The sequence below is a fragment of the Carcharodon carcharias genome, chromosome 30 (genome assembly GCF_017639515.1).
Source record: "Carcharodon carcharias isolate sCarCar2 chromosome 30, sCarCar2.pri, whole genome shotgun sequence".
In the NCBI taxonomy this organism is placed as follows: Eukaryota; Metazoa; Chordata; class Chondrichthyes; order Lamniformes; family Lamnidae; genus Carcharodon; species Carcharodon carcharias.
In genome coordinates this window covers 17,243,174-17,262,898 of record NC_054496.1, presented here as the reverse complement: position 1 = coordinate 17,262,898, position 19,725 = coordinate 17,243,174, and the positions used below count along the sequence as shown (strand labels likewise).

Genomic DNA, 19,725 nt, shown 5'->3' with positions numbered 1-19,725 from the left:
CCGCAGCATTCCCTGGTATGAGGCCTTTGCTTAGGGCCGACAACGTACAGCTCAATAAAGAGACATGGCTGCTCTCATAAGGCTCTCTTGGTAATGTTTGCTTAACATTTTATTTAATGTAATTTTGTATTCGAAATATCATAGAATTAAAATTGAAACTTTAACTAACCTTTAGATAATTCAGTTACATTTTAACTTCCCATATTAATTTTTCTGAAAAGTAACCTCAATATGAGGCCTAAGTGGTTGGGATGCAGCTCTCAGTATCTATCACTGTCTGTAAATTAGACTAATAGCATCCTTGATATTGTGTCTACTTGGTGGATCTTTTGTATGAGAGGATATATGATTAAACCTCATAAGATTAGCAGTTGAATATCACAGACTGGGAAAGTTCCAGTCTCTATCCCCCGTCTGTGATGATAGCTGATGGGTGCCAGGGCAGAGGTAGGAGGTGCTGTATTTGGCCTCGGTGCCCCTGGACTAGGGTTTGGAACTCATCGCTGGTTTCCACGTAGTTGGTATCAGTGACCTCTGCTGGGAAGTGAACTCTTGTAGGATCCGACCCGGACACCGGTGGGCGGGATGGGAACATTTAGAGAGCTGTTAAAAGCCAACAGCTCGCCGAACTTTCCCGTCCAATCCGCGATGGTGCCAACCTGGGGGGAGGGGTCGGAAAATCTGGGCCTGTCTGCGGATAGAATAAATCTCTTCAGTAATGCCACCATTGTTGAATAGCTTGCCATGGTAGGCACATGAATAATAAGTTAGTTGAAGTGCAGAATGGCGCCTGGCATCCCTGGCCAGTAGCCCATAAGGGGTCAATGCTTCAAGATAGCGGTAGTGGAGGAAAGAAAGCCAGTGGGATCTGGTTTAGTAGTTCACAGTTTCAAAACTGAAGTGCGTTAGTCTGTGCCATGAGTCTTCAGCTGCGCAATGTAGGTTCTGTTTATGATGAACAGCAGTGGCAATATAGGGGTCTGTAAAAATGAAAGTATGAAAAAGCATGGTTCAGAGGGAACGTTATGGAATGGGACAACATGTTTAATATTACTGGGGTTGCAGTGATGGAGTGGGGGAATGGGACTAACCGGACTGCTCTACAAAGAGGTGGCCTGGACTCGATAGGCTGATTGGCTTCCTTCTGACTCCATGACTCCTGTGGAAAAAGTAAACCCAGAAAAATGGCTTTCTCGCGGATGCCATTGAATTCCTACTAGTTCTACAAGCAAGTGCTCTGACAGATAGTGAGGTGCTAACTGGGCAAACGTGGGAAGCATCTCGAGTAAACTGGTGAAACTCTAGCAATAAGTAATCCTGTGCATACGTTAGATCCCAAAGCCTTAGTTTTGCCAATATGCACTCAAGCTCTTTGAACTTGGGTAAGTGGGTCATGTCTCTATGGGGGAGTGTGCTTCACACTGGGAACACAGAAACTAGTGTGGTAGTGTGGCTTTCTCAGTAGACGGAATTGAAGATTTGTAAACATACTGATGTGGAGGACAGTACAACAAGGAGGGCATTGGATAAGTCAAGAATTGAGTTTACAAAACATTGTTCCCAGTTTCGGTAGCAGTAAGAGAAAGATGGATTGCGGGTGGAAATATGACTTGGATGACTGGATCGAATGTGTGGCTGTTAAAATTGCTGATGACCCAAGATAGTTAGGAAAGTAAATTGTGAAGAGGACATAAGGAGTTTGCAAAGAGACAGAGATAAGTTAAGTCAGTGGGCAGAAATTTGGCAGATGGAGTATAATGTGGGAAAATGTGAATGTGTCCACTTTGGCAGGAAGGATAGAAAAGCAGCGTATTATTTAAATAGGGAGGGATTGCAGAACTCTGAGCTACAGAGGGATCTGGGTGTCCTAGTTCAAGAATCACAAAAAAAGTTAGTATGCAGGTACCACGAGTGATTAGGAAGGCAAATTAAATGTCGTGGTTTATTGCAAAGGGGGATGGAATATAAAAGTAGGAATGTTTTGCTACAGTTGTACAGGGCGTTGGTGAGACCACATCTGGAGTACTGTGTTCAGTTTTGGTTTCTTTATTTAAGAAAGGATATAAATATATTAGAAGCAGTTCAGAGAAGGTTCACATGACCAATACCTGGGATGAAAGGGTTATCTTAGAAGGAAAGGTTGGACAGGCTGGGCCTGTATACATTGGAGTTTAGAAGAATCAGAGACGATCTTATTGAAACATTTAAAATCCAGAGGGGACTTGACAAGGTGGATGTTGAAAGGATGTTTCCCCCTGTGGGAGAGACTAGAATTAGGAGAGACAGTTTAAAAATAAGGGGTCTCCCATTTAAGAAGGATATGAGAAGAATTTTTTTCTGAGGGTTGTGATTCGTTGGCACTCTCTTTGCCAGAGAGTAATGGAGGCAGGATCATTGAATATTTTTAAGGCAGAGTTAGATAGATTCTTGACTAACAAGGGAATCAAAGGTTATTGGGGATAGGTAGGAATGTGGAGTTGAGGTGACAATCAGATCAGCCATGATCTTATTGAATGGTGCGAGCAAGCTCGAGGGGCTGAATGGCCCACTCCTGTTCCTTGTTCGTATGTTTGAATGGAAATGTTATTTTGATAATGGAATTGTATACAGTTTGAAGCTCTGTTCTTGTTGAACAGGGTGTCGAAGTTGCTTGCAGCCTGAGTGAGCAGCCAGAGATGGGGATGGAGTTTGTGATGGCACCCTAATTCTTCCCAGTATAGCAGGTGACACTTCATTGCATTGCATATATACAGGACAGCGTTCCAGCTAACAGCATGGTCTGTAAAAGGTTTTTGAGGGAGGAGATGCAGTGTGCAAAGCCTGATTGCTGACATTCATTGCAGATCTTTGGACTAATACAGAACAGTGAAGCACGTTTGGAGTTTGAAGAAGGCCATTGTGCACCAGCTGAGCGGCAGTGTCTACATCTAGCTGACACCACCCCCTTGAGCCATCCTGTTACCTCAGTATAGATCTCATCTCCTCTGCATAGATGTAATAATAACACAATGTGGGGTTGCCTGGGGTCTTGGATCTGAAATAGAGCTACAGCTGAATCATCTTCTGTACTTAGCAGTGAGTAAGCTCACCATGGGAGAGACCGTGACAACCTGACTGATTGAACTCCAATTCATGTGTAGATGAGACTGATGGTTTGAGAAAGGTGGTTTAGCCAGGAATAGTGAAAGTGACCATTGCAATATTCTTTTTCTTTCAGGCGTTCCACATCTCAGACATGTTTAAATCAAAGAGAAAGACGGCAAAAGAATCAAACATCTGTGTAGACAATTCCATACAGACCAATCACACAACATGTTAGCAGGACAAGTGCCAGAAGCATCAGAAGGATGTTGGGGAGGCAGCACAAACCATCCTGCACCAGAAGTGTATTAAGAAGCCAGTGCTGAAAGACAACTTTCCATTTCTTTTTTAATCTCCAGAACATTCTCCAAGCACGGCTTCATTCCGATTTTTTTTCTTCAGGCGAGTCCCTGATGCCATGTTCACCGGAAGCTTGGTGATCATCATTTGGAATTTTCCGTGGTAGCTTTGAGTACTTCTTTCAGTTACAGTTTCTACTCCAGAGACTAATGGATTTTGAACCCGTTAATCCGTCGCCATTTGCCTATTTTCTCTAACAGCCCTTAAGTGCCTGATACCATAGATACTAGCACGACATGGACACTCTGAACAATGCACACACACTCTCACTCTCACTCTCACTCTCACTCTCACTCTCACTCTCACTCTCACTCTCACACTCACACTCACACTCACACTCACACTCACACTCACACTCACACTCACACTCTCACACACACACTCACACTCACACTCACACACACACTCACACACTCACACAGACACACACACTCTTAATGCTGTGAGCAATAATGTATTCTATATTTGTAATGATAAATTAATATTATGAGTCACATTATGCTGAGCCTTTTATGAGTGTATCATTGTGACTGAAGAATCTACAATTAAGATATTTACCAGTTATTCAGTATACAGCTAAAACAAGCTAATTTCTTTCCAAAGTAATTACCTAGTTTTATTATATCTGTAACTCATGGGGTTTAAACCAGGGGGTTGGAGTTAGACTGATATATTTTGCTAATGGGTCCTGTTCACTTTTGAAGTCTAGAACTGATATGTTACTCACTTGAACCAGTGGGTGGTAAGAAAAGTAATTCTATTTCCAGACTTTTTAATGCAGTATAAAGCTAGGTTGACAATCAATGGCATTGAAGGATATTGTGAGAAAGACATGACATTGGACAGAATGAAAAGTTAAGAACGTTGAAGATAGTGATGACCCTACCTCTGGTGTCCAGTCATCCGATTGGTCATGTACAAAGTTTTGAGGCATCAGTTCAGATGTATTTGAAATCAAGTGCCCGAAAGGAGTAGGTAAACTGATTGGGAGAAGGAGCAAAAAAAAGGTTAAAATAAACCATTGAGCATGTTCGTTGAGTCGGCTGACCAGAGGCAAAATGAGCTAGACTCGAATGGATTCAAACAAATCACCTGAAATGGCAGAAAAGAGAGATCAGAGCTATGAAAGACATGATGGAAGGCTGATATTAAGCAACACTGACAGAAAGTTGCATGCAACATACTGAATAGAGATGGAGGAAACTTGAGTGAGTTTAAAATCCTATATCAGTGAGCTATTGTGCATTAAACAGAAGATGGTTTAGACCCATGAGAAATATCTGCTACTGTCTGTTTTTGGCTCATCTATTCTGGTAAGAAGGCAGATGAGTGGTCTGCTGGGGATGCATCTGTTTTGTCAGAAAGCAAATTAAGTGCTCAAAGGGGCCTAATCCAACTTTACATTGAACTCAGTACAGTTTAATTTGATATGCATTTAGTTGACTTGTTTATAACATTTTAGGATTAAGTTTCTTAATTCAGTGATTTTAATTTGAAATAACTAAACCACATGATCTCCGTTTTGGTAACATCTCATCACAACGAATTGACAATCTGTGCAAAGTGCAATAGAAAATCCAATCTTGTCTATTATGCAGTATAAAGGGACTACTGAGGATTGGAAATTGGTGTTTAATTGAGAGTCTTCAAATGTGAGAGGAAGGAATAGTGGCGGAATCAGGAGACAGCATGAGCACCAGGACTTTAGCGAAGGGCAGAAAGAGAGGTGAGCAGAGAGACTGCAGCCTGCAACTGAGAAGAGTCAAGCTGAGGGCAGATAGCAGTTACTGAATGTTTATAACCATGAGAGACCATCGGACATGGGTCTATTCTGTTGGCTGATCAGGAAGATGGGTAATTGGAACATTGTCAGTTCAATTCCACTGTTATTTATTCAATTCAAGTCAAAAAGTTGAGATCCACATTTTAATCCCAATAGTTTTATATTTTACTTTTTAATAAACAAGTATATAATGCTAAGTTGAATAACTTGCTAGATCTGTTTAACTTGCCTGTTTTATTTCCATTTTTAACCATGGATTTTTTTAGCATACTCTTTATTCCAAAGTGATATCTTACCCTTCCTTGAGGTATTTGCCTGAACCGAATAGCATTAAACCACTGTCAATCTTGTTCTCTGAGAAATTCGTAGCCGCAGTGTGTTGTTTCAGAAATACCATGCAGAACGTGAAACATCATGGCACAATTGCACTGAACACCAGCATTAACCTCTGTAGTATTGCTGTTACTCTGTGTAATTTCACTGCCCTGCTGTACCCTATTTGTTAAGAGCATTATGAAATATTTATCATGATAGATGTTACTGAGCTTAATCTAGTGTTAAGTTGAGGATTCGGAATATTCCAAGCCTCCGGGAATTTTCTATTCATGTCACACGCCCTGTTGCATTGCAAATCTCAAGGACAAAGTGACATTTTCTTCTGTGAAGCTGAACTTGGAAGAGTGCCTTGATAAAACTTGGCATGGAGGGAGGGGGGTTGTGGAGAAATCTCCTTCAGCCCAGTAGAAAACTGAGAATAAAATTCAAGCTGAACTGAAACATTCTGTTTTCTATTCTGTGTCATGACCATTCATCCCAGCTGCAGTTTCTACTGCACTCGTGTCATTGCTGTGCGAATAGGGATTAAGTATTTCTTAAAATAGATTTGAGCCATTTGTATAACATCATTATTGATCTTTTCAACATCTGCACACCGGTGAAGAAAAATTAATTTGCGTTTAGTTAGCACCTTATTGTCAGGACATCCCAAAACACTTTAAAACCGTTGCATCACTTTTGAAGTACGGTTACTTTCCAAGCAGTGAATTTGTGCAAGGCCCAGTAAACATCAGTGTTTGAATTTGCATGAACATAGTGTTTAGTAAATCTTTATTAACATAGGTTCAATGTCATTGCACACAATGACCAGAAGAATATTTCTCTTCATGTTGCTTAACCCTAGCTTTGAACGTCTCATTTGTAGTGTAATATTTAGTACCTAATTCTAATGCCATCATGGACAGTTTGTGTCCCAATAAGAACTCGATTAAGACAAATTCCAGACTTATTTCACTTGGGACCCTTCCAACCCAGAGGAGAGAGATTTTCATCCCATCAGTCTCAGCTGGGTTTGAACAAAGGACCCAGAAATGAAAAGGCTGTCTTATTTGTAAATCATTGCAGTATTTGGCCACCCAAGTCTTGAATTCTATAAATGTCTGCTGGTGTTGTGGAAATGGCCTGATTGTGAATTGCTTCTTTGTGCTGCTATAACCCATATTTTTATCAGACAACTTTTGTAGACACCTTAATAGCCTTGCCAAAGGGCTTTGGTGTGTATTATGAATTGTGAGTATAATGTGTGAGAAACCTCAAAATATATGTGTATAAAATTTTTATTGTAAATAAAAGTTAATTCCTTTTTCAATTTTATTGAGAGCTATGCTATTTTTTTCATTGACCTTTGCATTTCAACAGGCCAACAATAAAAATTCTATATAAATACAGGTTAATGTAGTAAACCCACCCACAGTTCTTGTACGAGTTAAATTAAAGTTCCGGAGAATAGTCACCAAATAGAGTTTTTTGCAATAATAAAGAGTATATTATTTTTGAGTAAATAAGCCAGTAAAGCAAATGTTCTGTAAACACTAAATGTGAAGTTGAAAGCAATGTAGAAAGCATAGAATCATAGAATAGCTACCGCACAGGAGGAGACCATTTATCCCTCCGTCCCTGCCAGCTCTCTGTAGGAGTTATTCCGCTAGTCTACTCCCCTGCCTTTTCCCCATAACCCTGCAATTTTTTTCTCCTCAGGTAGTTATCCAATTCACTTTTGAAAGCCATGACTGAATTTTCTTCCAGGTACTTTTTAAAGGATGTGAGGCAACCCACCTCCATCACCCTCCCAGGCAGCACATTCCAGACAGTCACCACCCTCTGGGTAAAAAAGTTTTTCCTCACATCCCCCCTAATCCTCCTGCCCCTCACCTTGAACTTAAGCCCCCTTGTGACTGACCCTTCAACTAAGGGGAACAGCTGCTCCCTATCCACCCTGTCCATGCCCCTCATAGTCTTGTACACCTCGATCAGGTCGCACCTCAGTCTTCTCTGCTCCAACGAAAACAACCCAAGTCCATCTAACCTCTCTTCATAACTTAAATGTTTCATCCCAGGCAACATCCTGGTGAATCTCCTCTGCAACCCCTCCAGTGCAATCACATCCTTCCTATAATGTGACGACCAGAACTGCACACAGTACTCCAGCTGTGGCTTCACCAAGGTTCTATACAACTTCAACATGACCTCCCTACTTTTGTAATCTATGCCTCGATTGATAAAGGCAAGTGTCCCATATGCCTTTTTCACCACCCCACTAACATGCCCCTCCACCTTCAGAGATCTATGGACACACACACCAAGGTCCCTTTGTTCCTCAGAACTTCCTAGTGCCATGCTATTCATTGAATACTTCCTTGTCAAATTACTCCTTCCAAAGTGTATCATCTCACACTTTTCAGGGTTAAATTCCATCTGCCACTTATCTGCCCATTTGACCATCCCGTCTATACCTTCCTGGAGCCCAAGACACTCAACCTCATTATTAACCACCCGGCCAATCTTTGTGTCATCCGCAAACTTACTAATCCTACCCCCCACATAGTCATCGATGTCGTTTATATAAATGACGAATAATAGGGGACTGAGCACAGATCCCTGTGGTACGCCACTGGATACGGCTTCCAGTCACTAAAGCATCCTTCTGTCATCATCCTCTGCCTCCTACAACTAAGCCAATTTTGAATCCATCTTATCAAATTACCCGGTATCCCATGTGCCTTTGCCTTCTTTATAAGTCTCCCATGTGGGACCATGTCAAAGGCTTTGCTGAAATCCATTTAAACTACATCAACTACACTATCCTCATCTACACACCTGGTCACCTCCTCAAAAAATTCAATCAAATTTGTTAGGTATGACCTCCCTCTGACAAAGCCATGCTGACTATCCCTGATCAAACCTTGCCTCTGCAAGTGGAGATAGATACTCTCCTTCAGAAATTTCTCCAAAAGTTTCCCTACCACTGACGTGAGACTCACTGGCCTGTAGTTCCCTGGTTTATTTCTACAACCCTTCTTAAATAGCGGAACCACATTAGCTGATCTCCAGTCCTCTGGCACCTCCCCGTGGCCAGAGAGGAATTAAAAATTTGGGTCAGAGCCCCTATGATCTCCTCCCTTGCTTCCCTCAGCAGTCTGGGACACAAATCATCCAGACCTGGAGATTTGTCCACTTTTAAACCTGCCAGCACCTCCTATACCTTGTCACTCCCTATATCATATCAATTTGCTTAAGAACCTCGCAGTCTCTCTCCCTGAGTTCGATACCTTCATCCTCATTCTCTTGGGTGAAGATGGAAGCGAAGTATTCATTCAACACTCCAGTGATGTCCTCTGGCTCCACCCATGGATTGCCCCCTTGGTCTCTTATGGGCCCTATTCTTTCTCTGGTTATCCTCTTCCCATTGATATACTTTTAGAATATTTTGGGATTTTCCCTATATTTACCAGCCAGGGCTTTCTCAAATCCCCTCTTTGCTCTCCTAATTGCTTTCTTAAGCTCCACCCTGCACTGTCTGTACTCCACTAATGCCTCTGCTGATTTCCTTCCCTTGTACCTGCTAAAAGCCTCTCTTTTCCTTCTCATCGTAACCTGAATATCTCTGGTCATAACATCATAACACACTCGAGCAGTACATTCCAGATCCTAACCACTCGCTGTGTAAAATGGTTTTCCCTCATGTTGCCTCTACTTCTCTTTCAAATCACTTTGAATCTGTATCCTCAGGTTCTTGACCCTTCCACCAATGGGATCAGTTTCTCTCTTGTCTACTCTTTCTAGACATATGATGATTTTGAACACCTGTCAAATCTGCTTTCAACCTCTGTAAGGAGAACAGTGCCAGCTTTGCCAATCTTTCCTCATAAATGAAGTATCTTGTCCCTAGAACCCTCTCAAATGCATTGGAGGATTCGGGATCTAACATATCAGCATTGTGCAGCAGCAAAGTATCTGAAATGCTGAAGGACAAGTGGACTATAAGTTGGAGAATGTACGATGCTTTGGTCAGACTGCACTTTGAACACCGGCTCCACTTTTGGCCACTGACACACAAAGGAAGATGTACAAGCCCCGGAGGCAGCACAGAAAAGAGCCACAAAACTTATCCTAGAGTCAAAGGATTAGGTTATAAACTGAGACTGGAGAAACTTGGGCTCTTCAGTCTTAAAGGGAGGTAACTGAGGCAGGACATAAGTATGTACGATAGTAAACATAGAAAAGGCTAATTCTGGAACACTGCTTCAAGGTAAGTAGTGAAAGTTGGTACAAAATAAACGAGACAAGAAAAGACAAATTTGAGAACTGTTTTTAGGAGGGCTTTTTTTTAACATAAAGTATGATCACATCAAATAAACATCCAAGCAGAAACCCTGGTGGTGAGTGGACTAGATTTTTCTGAATGGAAGTTTGAAAGGTATATAAAATGGCCTTCCTTCTCTGTATTGACCCTGTATGAATTAAATATCTGAAAGGTGCTTGAACCAGATGGAATATGCCCTAAAATACTCCAGAGATACAAAAGTAAATAGGTCAAGTTCATAATTTTTGGGATCTCCATAAGATCAAGAGCTGTCGCTGAAGATTTGAAAATAACAAATGTTATGCTGACCTTCAGAAAACAGGTGAGCCATGGAGTGGAATCCATTTAAGAGCTGACCCAACATTGGTCACGGCGAAAGTGTCCAACAGCATTTTACAAGATCAGTACTCATCTGACGAGCACTGGGAGCAGAAGAAAAACTTGACATGACTTAGTTTAACATTTTGAGGAGGCAAATTAGCAGATAAGAGGCTACTTGCAGATATAAATTTTTAAGCTATCAGTTCCTTCCAGGGATGAGAGATTTCAGTCATGAGGATAGATTGGTGAACCTAGGACAGCTGGCTTTAAAGAATGTGGAATGTGGTATAAGGGATTTGGCATTGTAAGGGTTAGTGTGGGACTGGGGAAACAGTATCGTCCACAGTATGGTGTAGACTGAGTATAGTAGAATCTAGCGGAAGCCAGCATGGAGACAGTATCCAGTTGGGGCTGTACCCTGGAGATGTATATAGTTATGAGTTATTAGTAAACACTAAATGTTCAATCATACAAGCTTCCAGACCTCTTAGTGAAACACTGAACAAACCTTTACAACAGAGGAGAAAAGTTTGAGAGCAGATTTGATAGAGATGTTCAAAATATTGAGGAGGCTGAACCGAGTTGATGGGGTAGGTTTTCTCATTGGCAGAAGGGTCAAGAACCAGAGGCACTGATTTAAAAGAAGCAACAGCAATATGAGAAAAAACACTTTTTAGCCAGTGAGTGGTTAGGATCTGGAATGCACTGCCTGAGAGTGTGGCGGAGGCAGATTCATTGGTGGCTTTCAAAAGTGAATTGGATAATTTCAATTAATTATATGAAAATAAAATATTTGCAGGGCTATGGGGAAAGAAACAAGGACTTGCTGAGGAGCTCTTACAGGGAGCCGACATGGACATAATGGGCTGAATGACCTCCTGTACTGTAACCATTCAATGATTCTGTGGTTTTTCAGAATGCATTCAATAAAATTCTGCATGAGGAGAAAGGATTGTAGATTTAATGGCATATCAGTTAACTGAGAATTGCTATCAATGCAAAGGTTGGGACATTGGCTGATGCAGCCTTCCAGAGTCCATCTGAGAGCCCTGCTATTCATACTTTTGGTAAGTGATGTGGAGCAGGTGGCTTCTGGTGATATTTGCTGATGGCAGCAAGCTGCCTAACTTTGTTACTAGAATAGGGGAGATTTGATACTATTGAAGGAACATGAAAAAATAGCTGATAGACTGAGTAATAGCAGATGAGGTTTGATGCTGGTCTAAATATACACTCATGCAAGTTGGAACAGGAAAGTTGAAATGCAGGCATATAATGAATAGCTGTCCATTAACAACAGTGAAAAAGGAAAGGAACCTGGGTGGGATTGTTATCCATTCACAAAGAAAGGAATCAACACACCATTTTATCACTGAGGCTGATCATATACTTGATGCAACCTATGGGGATTTAATTATGAATCAGGACAAAGTATTTTTCCCCTGAATGACTTACTGCTAAGGACACACTTGGTTAACTATGTTCACAATCCTCTAGCACATCCAAGCCTGTAACTAACTCCTAGGTTTATGTTTATTCTATATTTAAACCATTCAAACCAGACTGCATTCTTCAGTATCTGTTTATTTATGGGGGCTGTTTAGCTCAGTTGGCAAGTGTGTGGTTCAGAACAACAGCATAGGTTCAATTCTTGCTCTTGCTGAGGTAGACTTGGGGACCTGTCCTGCTTGAAAGACAATGCCACTGCTGCCAAAAACAGCTCAGGGTGAAATAGAGATAATGAACCCAAGGACCCTGTCTTTGGGCAGAGCATTGATACCATACCATATGTAAATTATCTGAACCCCTTGATCAGATTTCAGTCATCTCAGTATCTATCATTCAATATCTGAACCCCATGATTACATTCTCAGATGTTATTCTATATATAAATCATCCCAATTCTTTGATTTCAGCCTGTAACATTTAATATTATTCTATATGTTATCATTCTATATGTAAACCATTTCAGCCCCTCGGCTAGGTTCCAGTTTAAAACCCCTCTCTGTCTAGAAACCACCTTAATTGTTCAATTAAATTCCATTTTGTAACTCACCCTGGTGGTTATTTTTAATCTGGCCCAGTCAGCAGGTTAATATGGAATCAGATCAGCTTGCCATTTTACAATCTGCCCAATTTTACTTACCATTGACTTTAATGGAAAATAAGATCAATGGGGTGTAAACAGGTGGCCAAGTTGATCATTTAAGTTTCCTATTGGGAAAGTTAGTAAAATAAACCCTCTGGTGTCTGTTATTCTCTATATGAGTCATCCAAGCCCCTCAATTAGATTCCAGTCTGTAACTTTTTTCCAGTGTCTATTATTCTATGTATTAACCATCTGACCTTCTCATTGAAATTCCAGTCTGTAGCTCAATCACAGTATTCATTATTTTCTGTTTCATACGGCAGAATTTGATTGAAATCATCTAAAAAGAAAATAAATGTTTCCATTTATATAACTTTGTTCATGGCCTCAGGACACCCTTAAGTGCGTTAGAGCCAAAAAGTTACTTTTGCCATGTAGACACTTGTAATGTAGGTAGTGTTCAAAACTGGCCTGGTCTCGTCTGAATATAGATGTGCATTGCTCGACGTCACCCTGGACACCCAGACCATTAATGGTCAGTTTGAGGCCTCCTTTCACACATGCAAAGCCTGCCACTTCTCACTGATAGTGCAATGTCCAGCTCACTATGAAGTGTCAATGATTACAGATAGGAGATGCAAACAGCTTTCGTAGATATGGCTCTATGGGGTCATTGCCACCTTCTGACATCACTTAAAGGGAATGGAGTAGGCTGCGGCATTTTATTATTTGTTCTTCAGATGTGAGTGTTGATGGCAAGACCAGTATTTATTGCCTGTCCCTAATTGCCCCTGAGAAAGTAGTGGTGAGCTGCCTTCTTGAACCACTGCAATCCATGCGGTGTAGGTACATCCACAATGCTGTTAGGAAGGGTGTGCCAGATTTTTGACCCAGCAACAGTGAAGGAATGGCGATATAGTTCCAAGTTGGAATGGTGAGTGACTTGATGAGGCACTTACAGGTGGTGGTGTTCCCATGTGTCTGTTGCCCTTGTCCTTCTAGCTGGTAGAGGTTGCAGGTTTGGAAAGTACTGTTGAAGGAGTCTTTATGAGTTGCTGTAGTGCATCTTGTAGATGGTACACACTGCTGCCACTGTGTGCCAGTGACTGAGTGAATGTTTAAGATGTATATGGGGGTGCCGATCAAGTAGGCTGCTTTATCTTGCATGGTATCGATCTTTGTGAGTGTTGTTGGAGCTGCAAACACACAGGCAAGTGGAAAGTATTCCATCACACTCCGACTTGCACCTTGCAGATGGTGGACAGCATTTCAGGAGTTGAATTACTTGCCACAGAATTTCTAATCTCTGACCTGCTACAGACATTCTAAGATGCCAACAAATGATTCCTGTATTCCTCTGGGCATCCCAGGGAGTAGACAATGCTTTAAGGAGTTGTCAAAACCATTAGACCTATGTCAAAATTGACTCTGCCTTTGAACAGTGTTCAAGGATTCTTCAGAAGCTCCTTCCACCTGGCCCAAATAATGCCAAATTAGGACAAGCTTTAGGGATGTTTATCACATCTCCTTTGTAAACCTCCATGAAAACAATCTTCTTTTAAACAAAGTTTACATTGTTAAGAACAAACGGACCCATCAAGGAGTCAGACTTTCAACATCAAGGGTCCTTTATCTCCCCAGAAACTGTGAAAGCTGTGTCTGGGATGCTGGTACTCTCCTGTAAACTTCTCACACTAAGGAATGCCCCTCATTAATTTTACTTTGAAAGGAAATCAACCATTGCGGACATTAAGGGTCAGGAGCTCTTATCCTTTGAGATAGGGCGACATGCTTGCTCTAAGTGCTGATAAGGGATGTTGGGAGTTCAGAGGCACCGCAAAGAGATTAATTTTTTACGGGTCCATTACAACTTACATCTCTGCACCCTCGCAACCCTCTGTACAGTTTTAAATACAGCCAGCAATTCTCAATGTAACTTTGGCATTTGACACTCAGCCATTCGTTGCCCTGCATGTGTGTATATGAGTTTCTCTATGACAAGGCAGGATGAAAGTGATAGTGAAAATCCCCCATGGATTAAGCCTGCACATTCCCACAATGTTCTTGTGCAAAAGCAATGTTAACTGTTGAGAAGCAATGTCAATAATCTGGCTCGATGTTTACTTTGTTTAATTACTGTTAATTTTGACAGTTAAACAGTGGAGTAGGAGAGAGAGGGCTAAGTGTATTTTAGCATCCTTAAAGCCAACTTTGCACCATGAGTGAATGGCAAAGAATTATCCCGCTTTCAGTGTTTCCGATAAGAGCGTTTATGTTGAGGTTGTACTCATCTGTGCCAATTCATTTGATGTTTGATCGGACAGACACATCAAGCTTGTTAGTATTGGGCTCCCTCCAAACCATACACAGCCTCCAAGTTTTACTCCTGGTATAAAAAGAACCAACAAAATTCTGAGGGCCAGAGTAAAGAGCTGTATTTACAAAGAAAAAACTGACATGAGAAGTCAGATATTCTGAAATTTCAATTTTACTTTATATTAAAATACAAGGGGAGGAGAGGGGAGGCAATGGCAGAGTGGTATTGTCACTGGACTAGTAATCTAGTTATCCCAGGGTAATGTTCTGGGACCTGGGTTTGAATCTTACCACAGCAGATGGTGGAATTTGAATTCAATAAAAATCTGGAATTAAAAGTCTAATGATGACTGTGAAGCCATTGCTGGTTCACTAATGTCCTTTAGGGAAGGAAATCTTCTGGCCTACATGTGACTCCAGACCCACAATTGGGTTGGCTCTTAAATGCCCTCTGAATGGCAATTAGGTGGGCAATAAATGCTGGCATAGCCAGTGACACCCACATCCCATGAATGAATAATAAAAACAAACAAGAATTTTTCAAAGCTGCACGTGCCCCCAGTTTCATTTTATTCTTCGTCTCATCCGACGCCTCAACAAGAAACTTTTTCTCTTTCTCTCAAGTGCTAAGGAACGCAAGCTCCAACAACTCATCGACACCAACACCCATCTAGGACCCTCCACCCCTGCCTGTCCCTCTGTCCCCACCCCATCTTCCAATCCCAGCCCCAGCCGTGTATTCACTATACCCCCTGACCTTCCCCTCTTCGATGCTGAACGTTCAGTGCTCAGCAAAGGATTTAGTTTCATACCCTTACGCCCTCATCTCAATGAATTTCGGGCTCGGCATGATGCTGAACTCTTCTTCCGCCGCCTTCGTCTCCGGGCTCACTTCTTTGGACTGGAGTCCTCTCCCCGTTCAACGGATCCTTTCACCCACCTCCAATATTCTCCCTCCACCTGGACCCCTCCCTCTGGATTCTTACCTTCTCTTGATCTTTTCATTGAGAACTGTCGGCGTGACATTAGTCGTCTCAATTTCTCTGCTCCTCTCACCCATTCTAACCTGTCTCTCTCTGAACTTACTGCACTCCATTCTCTCAGGTCCAACCCTGACATTGTCATCAAACCCGCTGACAAGGGTGGTGCTGTTGTTGTCTGGCGCACTGAACCTCTACCTCGCGGAGGCTGTGTCAACTCGCAGACACTTCCTCCTACCTCTCCCTGGACCATGACCCCACCACTGAACATCAAGCCATTGTTTCCAGGACTGTCACTGGCCTCATCTCCTCTGGGGATCTTCCTCCCACAGCTTCCAAACTGATAGTCGCCCAACCTCGGACGGCCCGCTTCTACCTCCTACCCAAAATCCACAAACAGAACTGTCCCGGTAGACCGATCGTCTCAGCTTGCTCCTGCCCCACAGAACTCATTTCTCGTTATCTTGACTCCATTCTCTCTCCCCTTGTCCAGTCCCTTCCCACCTACATCCGTGATTCGTCTGACACCTTACGTCACATCAACAATTTCCAGTTCCCTGGCCCCAACAGCTTCCTCTTCACTATGGACGTCCAATCCCTCTACACCTCCATCCCCCACCAGGATGGTCTGAGAGCCCTTAGCTTCTTCCTCGAACAGAGGCCCGAACAATCCCCATCCACCACTACTCTCCTCCGTCTGGCTGAACTTGTTCTCACACTGAATTTCTCCTTCAACTCCTCCCACTTCCTCCAAATAAAAGGTGTGGCTATGGGTCCAAGCTTTGTCTGTGTCTTTATGGGGTATGTGGAACATTCCTTGTTCCAGTCTTACTCCGGCCCCCTTCCACAATTCTTTCTCCGGTACATCAATGATTACTTCGGTGCTGCTTCATGCTCTCGTCGGGACTTGGAAAAATTTATTAATTTTGCTTCCAATCTCCAACCCTCCATCATTTTCAGGTGGTCCATCTCTGACACTTCCCTTCCCTTCCTTGACCTCTCTGTCTCAATCTCTGGTGATAGACTGTCCACCAATATCCATTACAAACCTACCGACTCCCACAGCCACCTCGACCACAGCTCCTCACACCCTGCTTCCTGTAAGGATTCCATCCCATTCTCTCAGTTCCATTGCCTCCGTTGCATCTGTTCCGATGATGCTACCTTCAAAAACAGTTCCTCTGACATGTCCCCCTTCCTCCTTAATCGAGGTTTTCCACTCACGGTCGTTGACAGGGCCCACAACCGTGTCCAGCCCACCTCCCGCGCATCTGACCTCATGCCTTCTCCTCCCTCCCAGAAACATGATAGGGTCCCCCTTGTCCTCACTTATCACCCCACCAGCCTCTGCATTCAAAGGATATCATCCTCTGCCATTTCCGCCAACTCCAGCATGATGCCACCACCAAACACATCTTCCTTTCACCCCCCCCTATCAGCATTCCATAGGGATCGTTCCCTCCGGGACACCCTGGTCCACTCTTCCATCACCCCCTACTCCTCAACCCCCTCCTATGGCACCACCCCATGCCCACACAAAAGATGTAACACCTGGCCCTTCACTTCCTCTCTCCTCACCGTCCAAGGGCCCAAACACTCCATTCACTTGCATTTCCCCCAACTTAGTCTACTGCATTCATTGCTCCCAATGTGGTCTTCTCTACATTGGAGAGACCAACGTAAACTGGGTGACCGCTTTGCAGAACACCTGCGGTCTGTCCGCAAGAATGACCCAAACTTCCCTGTCACTTGCCATTTTAACACTCCACCCTGCTCTCTTGCCCACATGTCTGTCCTTGGCTTGCTGCATTGTTCCAGTGAAGCCCAACGCAAACTGGAGGAACAACACCTCATCTTCCAACTAGGCACTTTACAGCCTTCCGGACTGAATATTGAATTCAACAACTTTAGGTCTTGAGCTCCCTCCTCCATCCCCACCCCCTTTCTGTTTCTTCCCCCTTCCTTTTGTTTTTTTCCAATAAATTATATAGATTTTTCTTTTCCCACCTATTTCCATTATTTTTAAATATTTTTAAATCTTTTATGCTCCCCCCACCCCCACTAGAGCTATACCTTGAGTGCCCTACCATCCATTCTTAATTAGCACATTCATTTAGATAATATCACCAACTTCAACACCTATGTGTTCTTTTGTTCTGTTGTCTGTGACATCTTTTGATGATCTGCTTCTATCACTGCTTGTTTGTCCCTACAACCACACCAACCCCCTTCACTTCTCTCCCCCCAACCAAACCCACCGCCCCCCCACCACCCCCACCTTAAACCAGCTTATATTTCACCCCTTTCTTGGATTCACTCAGTTCTGTCAAAGGGTCATGAGGACTCGAAACGTCAACTCTTTTCTTCTCCGCCGATGCTGCCAGACCTGCTGAGTTTTTCCAGGAAATTCTGTTTTTGTTAAGGATTCTTCAACCCCAGCTAATTATGCAAATCTCTACAGCATCAGTGATCAATTATGAATATTGCCCTTGTCCAGTTCATCCGCAGTTGGAATTGATTTGTTGTTGTTCAATGATGGGAGGTAACTTTGTAGGGCTGCCTTCTGTAGGTGATAGAATAAGATCTCTGTTAGAACAGATTAACATGGTCTGTTGAAGAAGTGGCAATAAAATGAATGGTCCCTTCTCATTCCTTTCCTTTTCTATATTTATTAATTATTTGATCTGCGCTTAGACCTGAAGGATCTAGAGATGATTTGGGAAGGGATAATCAGGAAAAAGTACTAGAACAATGAATCAAATAGTGAAATGTTTTGACTTAAAGTGCAAAATTTCCAGATCCCACTGAGATTGGGAATGGAAGTGGATAGGGACAAAATATACTGGAACTGGCCAGCATGCCTGTTTCCTGACCCCATTCCAAGTATTGTCCATTTTGGGTGAGGTGGGTTTGGGACTAGCAGTGCTGCTTTTTCTATCTTTTAATTAAATTTTCCAAAAGTAGCTGGAAGGGCATCTTTTTGTTGAAGCTGTCTTTCAGTTACTTACCTTGGACTGCAGCTGGGTACTCCTCTGAAGCTAGATGTCCTCCATATAAATAAAAGCAAAATGCTGGAGATCTGAAATAGAAACAGGAAGTGCTGGAAAAACTCAGCAGGTCTGGCAGCATCTGTGCAGAGAGAAACAGAGTTAACATTTCGAGTCCAATATGACCCTTCTTCTGAAGAAGAGCCATGTTGGACTCCAAACATTAACTCTGTTTTTCTCTCTCCCCACAGAGGCTGCCAGACCTGGAAGTCTCTAAATGGCCTTCCAGCTTTGTGGTCCTGCCCACCGCCCTTAATTAGCCAGTGAATCTGTCTCCATGCCAGTCAAGGGGTTCATTGGTCAAAATCTCATAGACTTTCTGCTGGGTATTGTGTTTTGTCAAAGGTATTAATATGATGAATTATGAGTATCTGCTAAGTTGCTGTGGTACTGTGAGCAGGATATTCCCCTGGGTCTTAGGATTCCAAAGTTCAGGACCAAATGCAGGTCCCAGAGCCGGCACTTGGCAGGAGCCAGACCAAAGGATCCATTTTAACAGAGCCAGCCTCCTAATGGCCACCTCGGCTCTCACCATTCTAGATCACAGGCAGGCTCCTGATGCTGGCAGACCAACCGCAGGAGAGATGGACACTACTGAGGCAGATCTGAAAATGTGAGGGGGTGGGGGGGTGCCTCAGAATAGAGGTATGCTCACAGGGGTAAAAGTAATTAGACATTGTAGAAGGGAGAAGATGGCAGGCCTTTTGGATTGGCAGGGAAACCCCTCTCGCCGGGGGCATGAGGGATGTCTTTTCTGCCCATGGCCCCCTCTTTGGGTGAATGATCCACCCCCACCCCCAAACTACCCAGGGAAGCCGCCCCCATGGAGCTGACTGCGGGGGGAGGGAAGGGGCCTTCCACCACCAGTAAAATGGTGCTGGTGCTGCATTTGGGGCCTTAACTACTTCAAAAGCCTGCCTGCCTCAGTGCAGTGGACAGGCAATCTGCTTCTCAAGCCACACTTAGAAAACTTTTCCAGGGACGAGAATACGCCAAGGAGCAGCTCTGACCTGGCTCCCGCTATTTTCCCAGTCCCCCCACCCTACCTCCATTCCCACCACAATGAGGCCAGGAAGATTCAGCCCAGTGCAGCATCTCTGGGGATGAGT

General features: G+C 43.1%; 1 protein-coding gene across 2 annotated transcripts in view; it reads left to right on the top strand.

Annotated features, from left to right (window-relative positions):
* Positions 1–19,725, top strand: part of LOC121271299 (phospholipid phosphatase 3-like) — a 106,974-nt gene that overhangs the window by 68,045 nt on the left and 19,204 nt on the right. Inside the window, exon 6 of one of the 2 annotated variants that reach the window (XM_041177188.1) lies at positions 3,218–6,874. The exons of the other annotated variant lie outside the window; for it this stretch is intronic. Coding sequence (XP_041033122.1) covers positions 3,218–3,319 — 102 coding nt within the window. The 3' untranslated portion in view covers positions 3,320–6,874. Of the gene's footprint in view, positions 1–3,217; positions 6,875–19,725 lie in introns of those variants that run through there. 2 annotated transcript variants of the gene reach the window in all.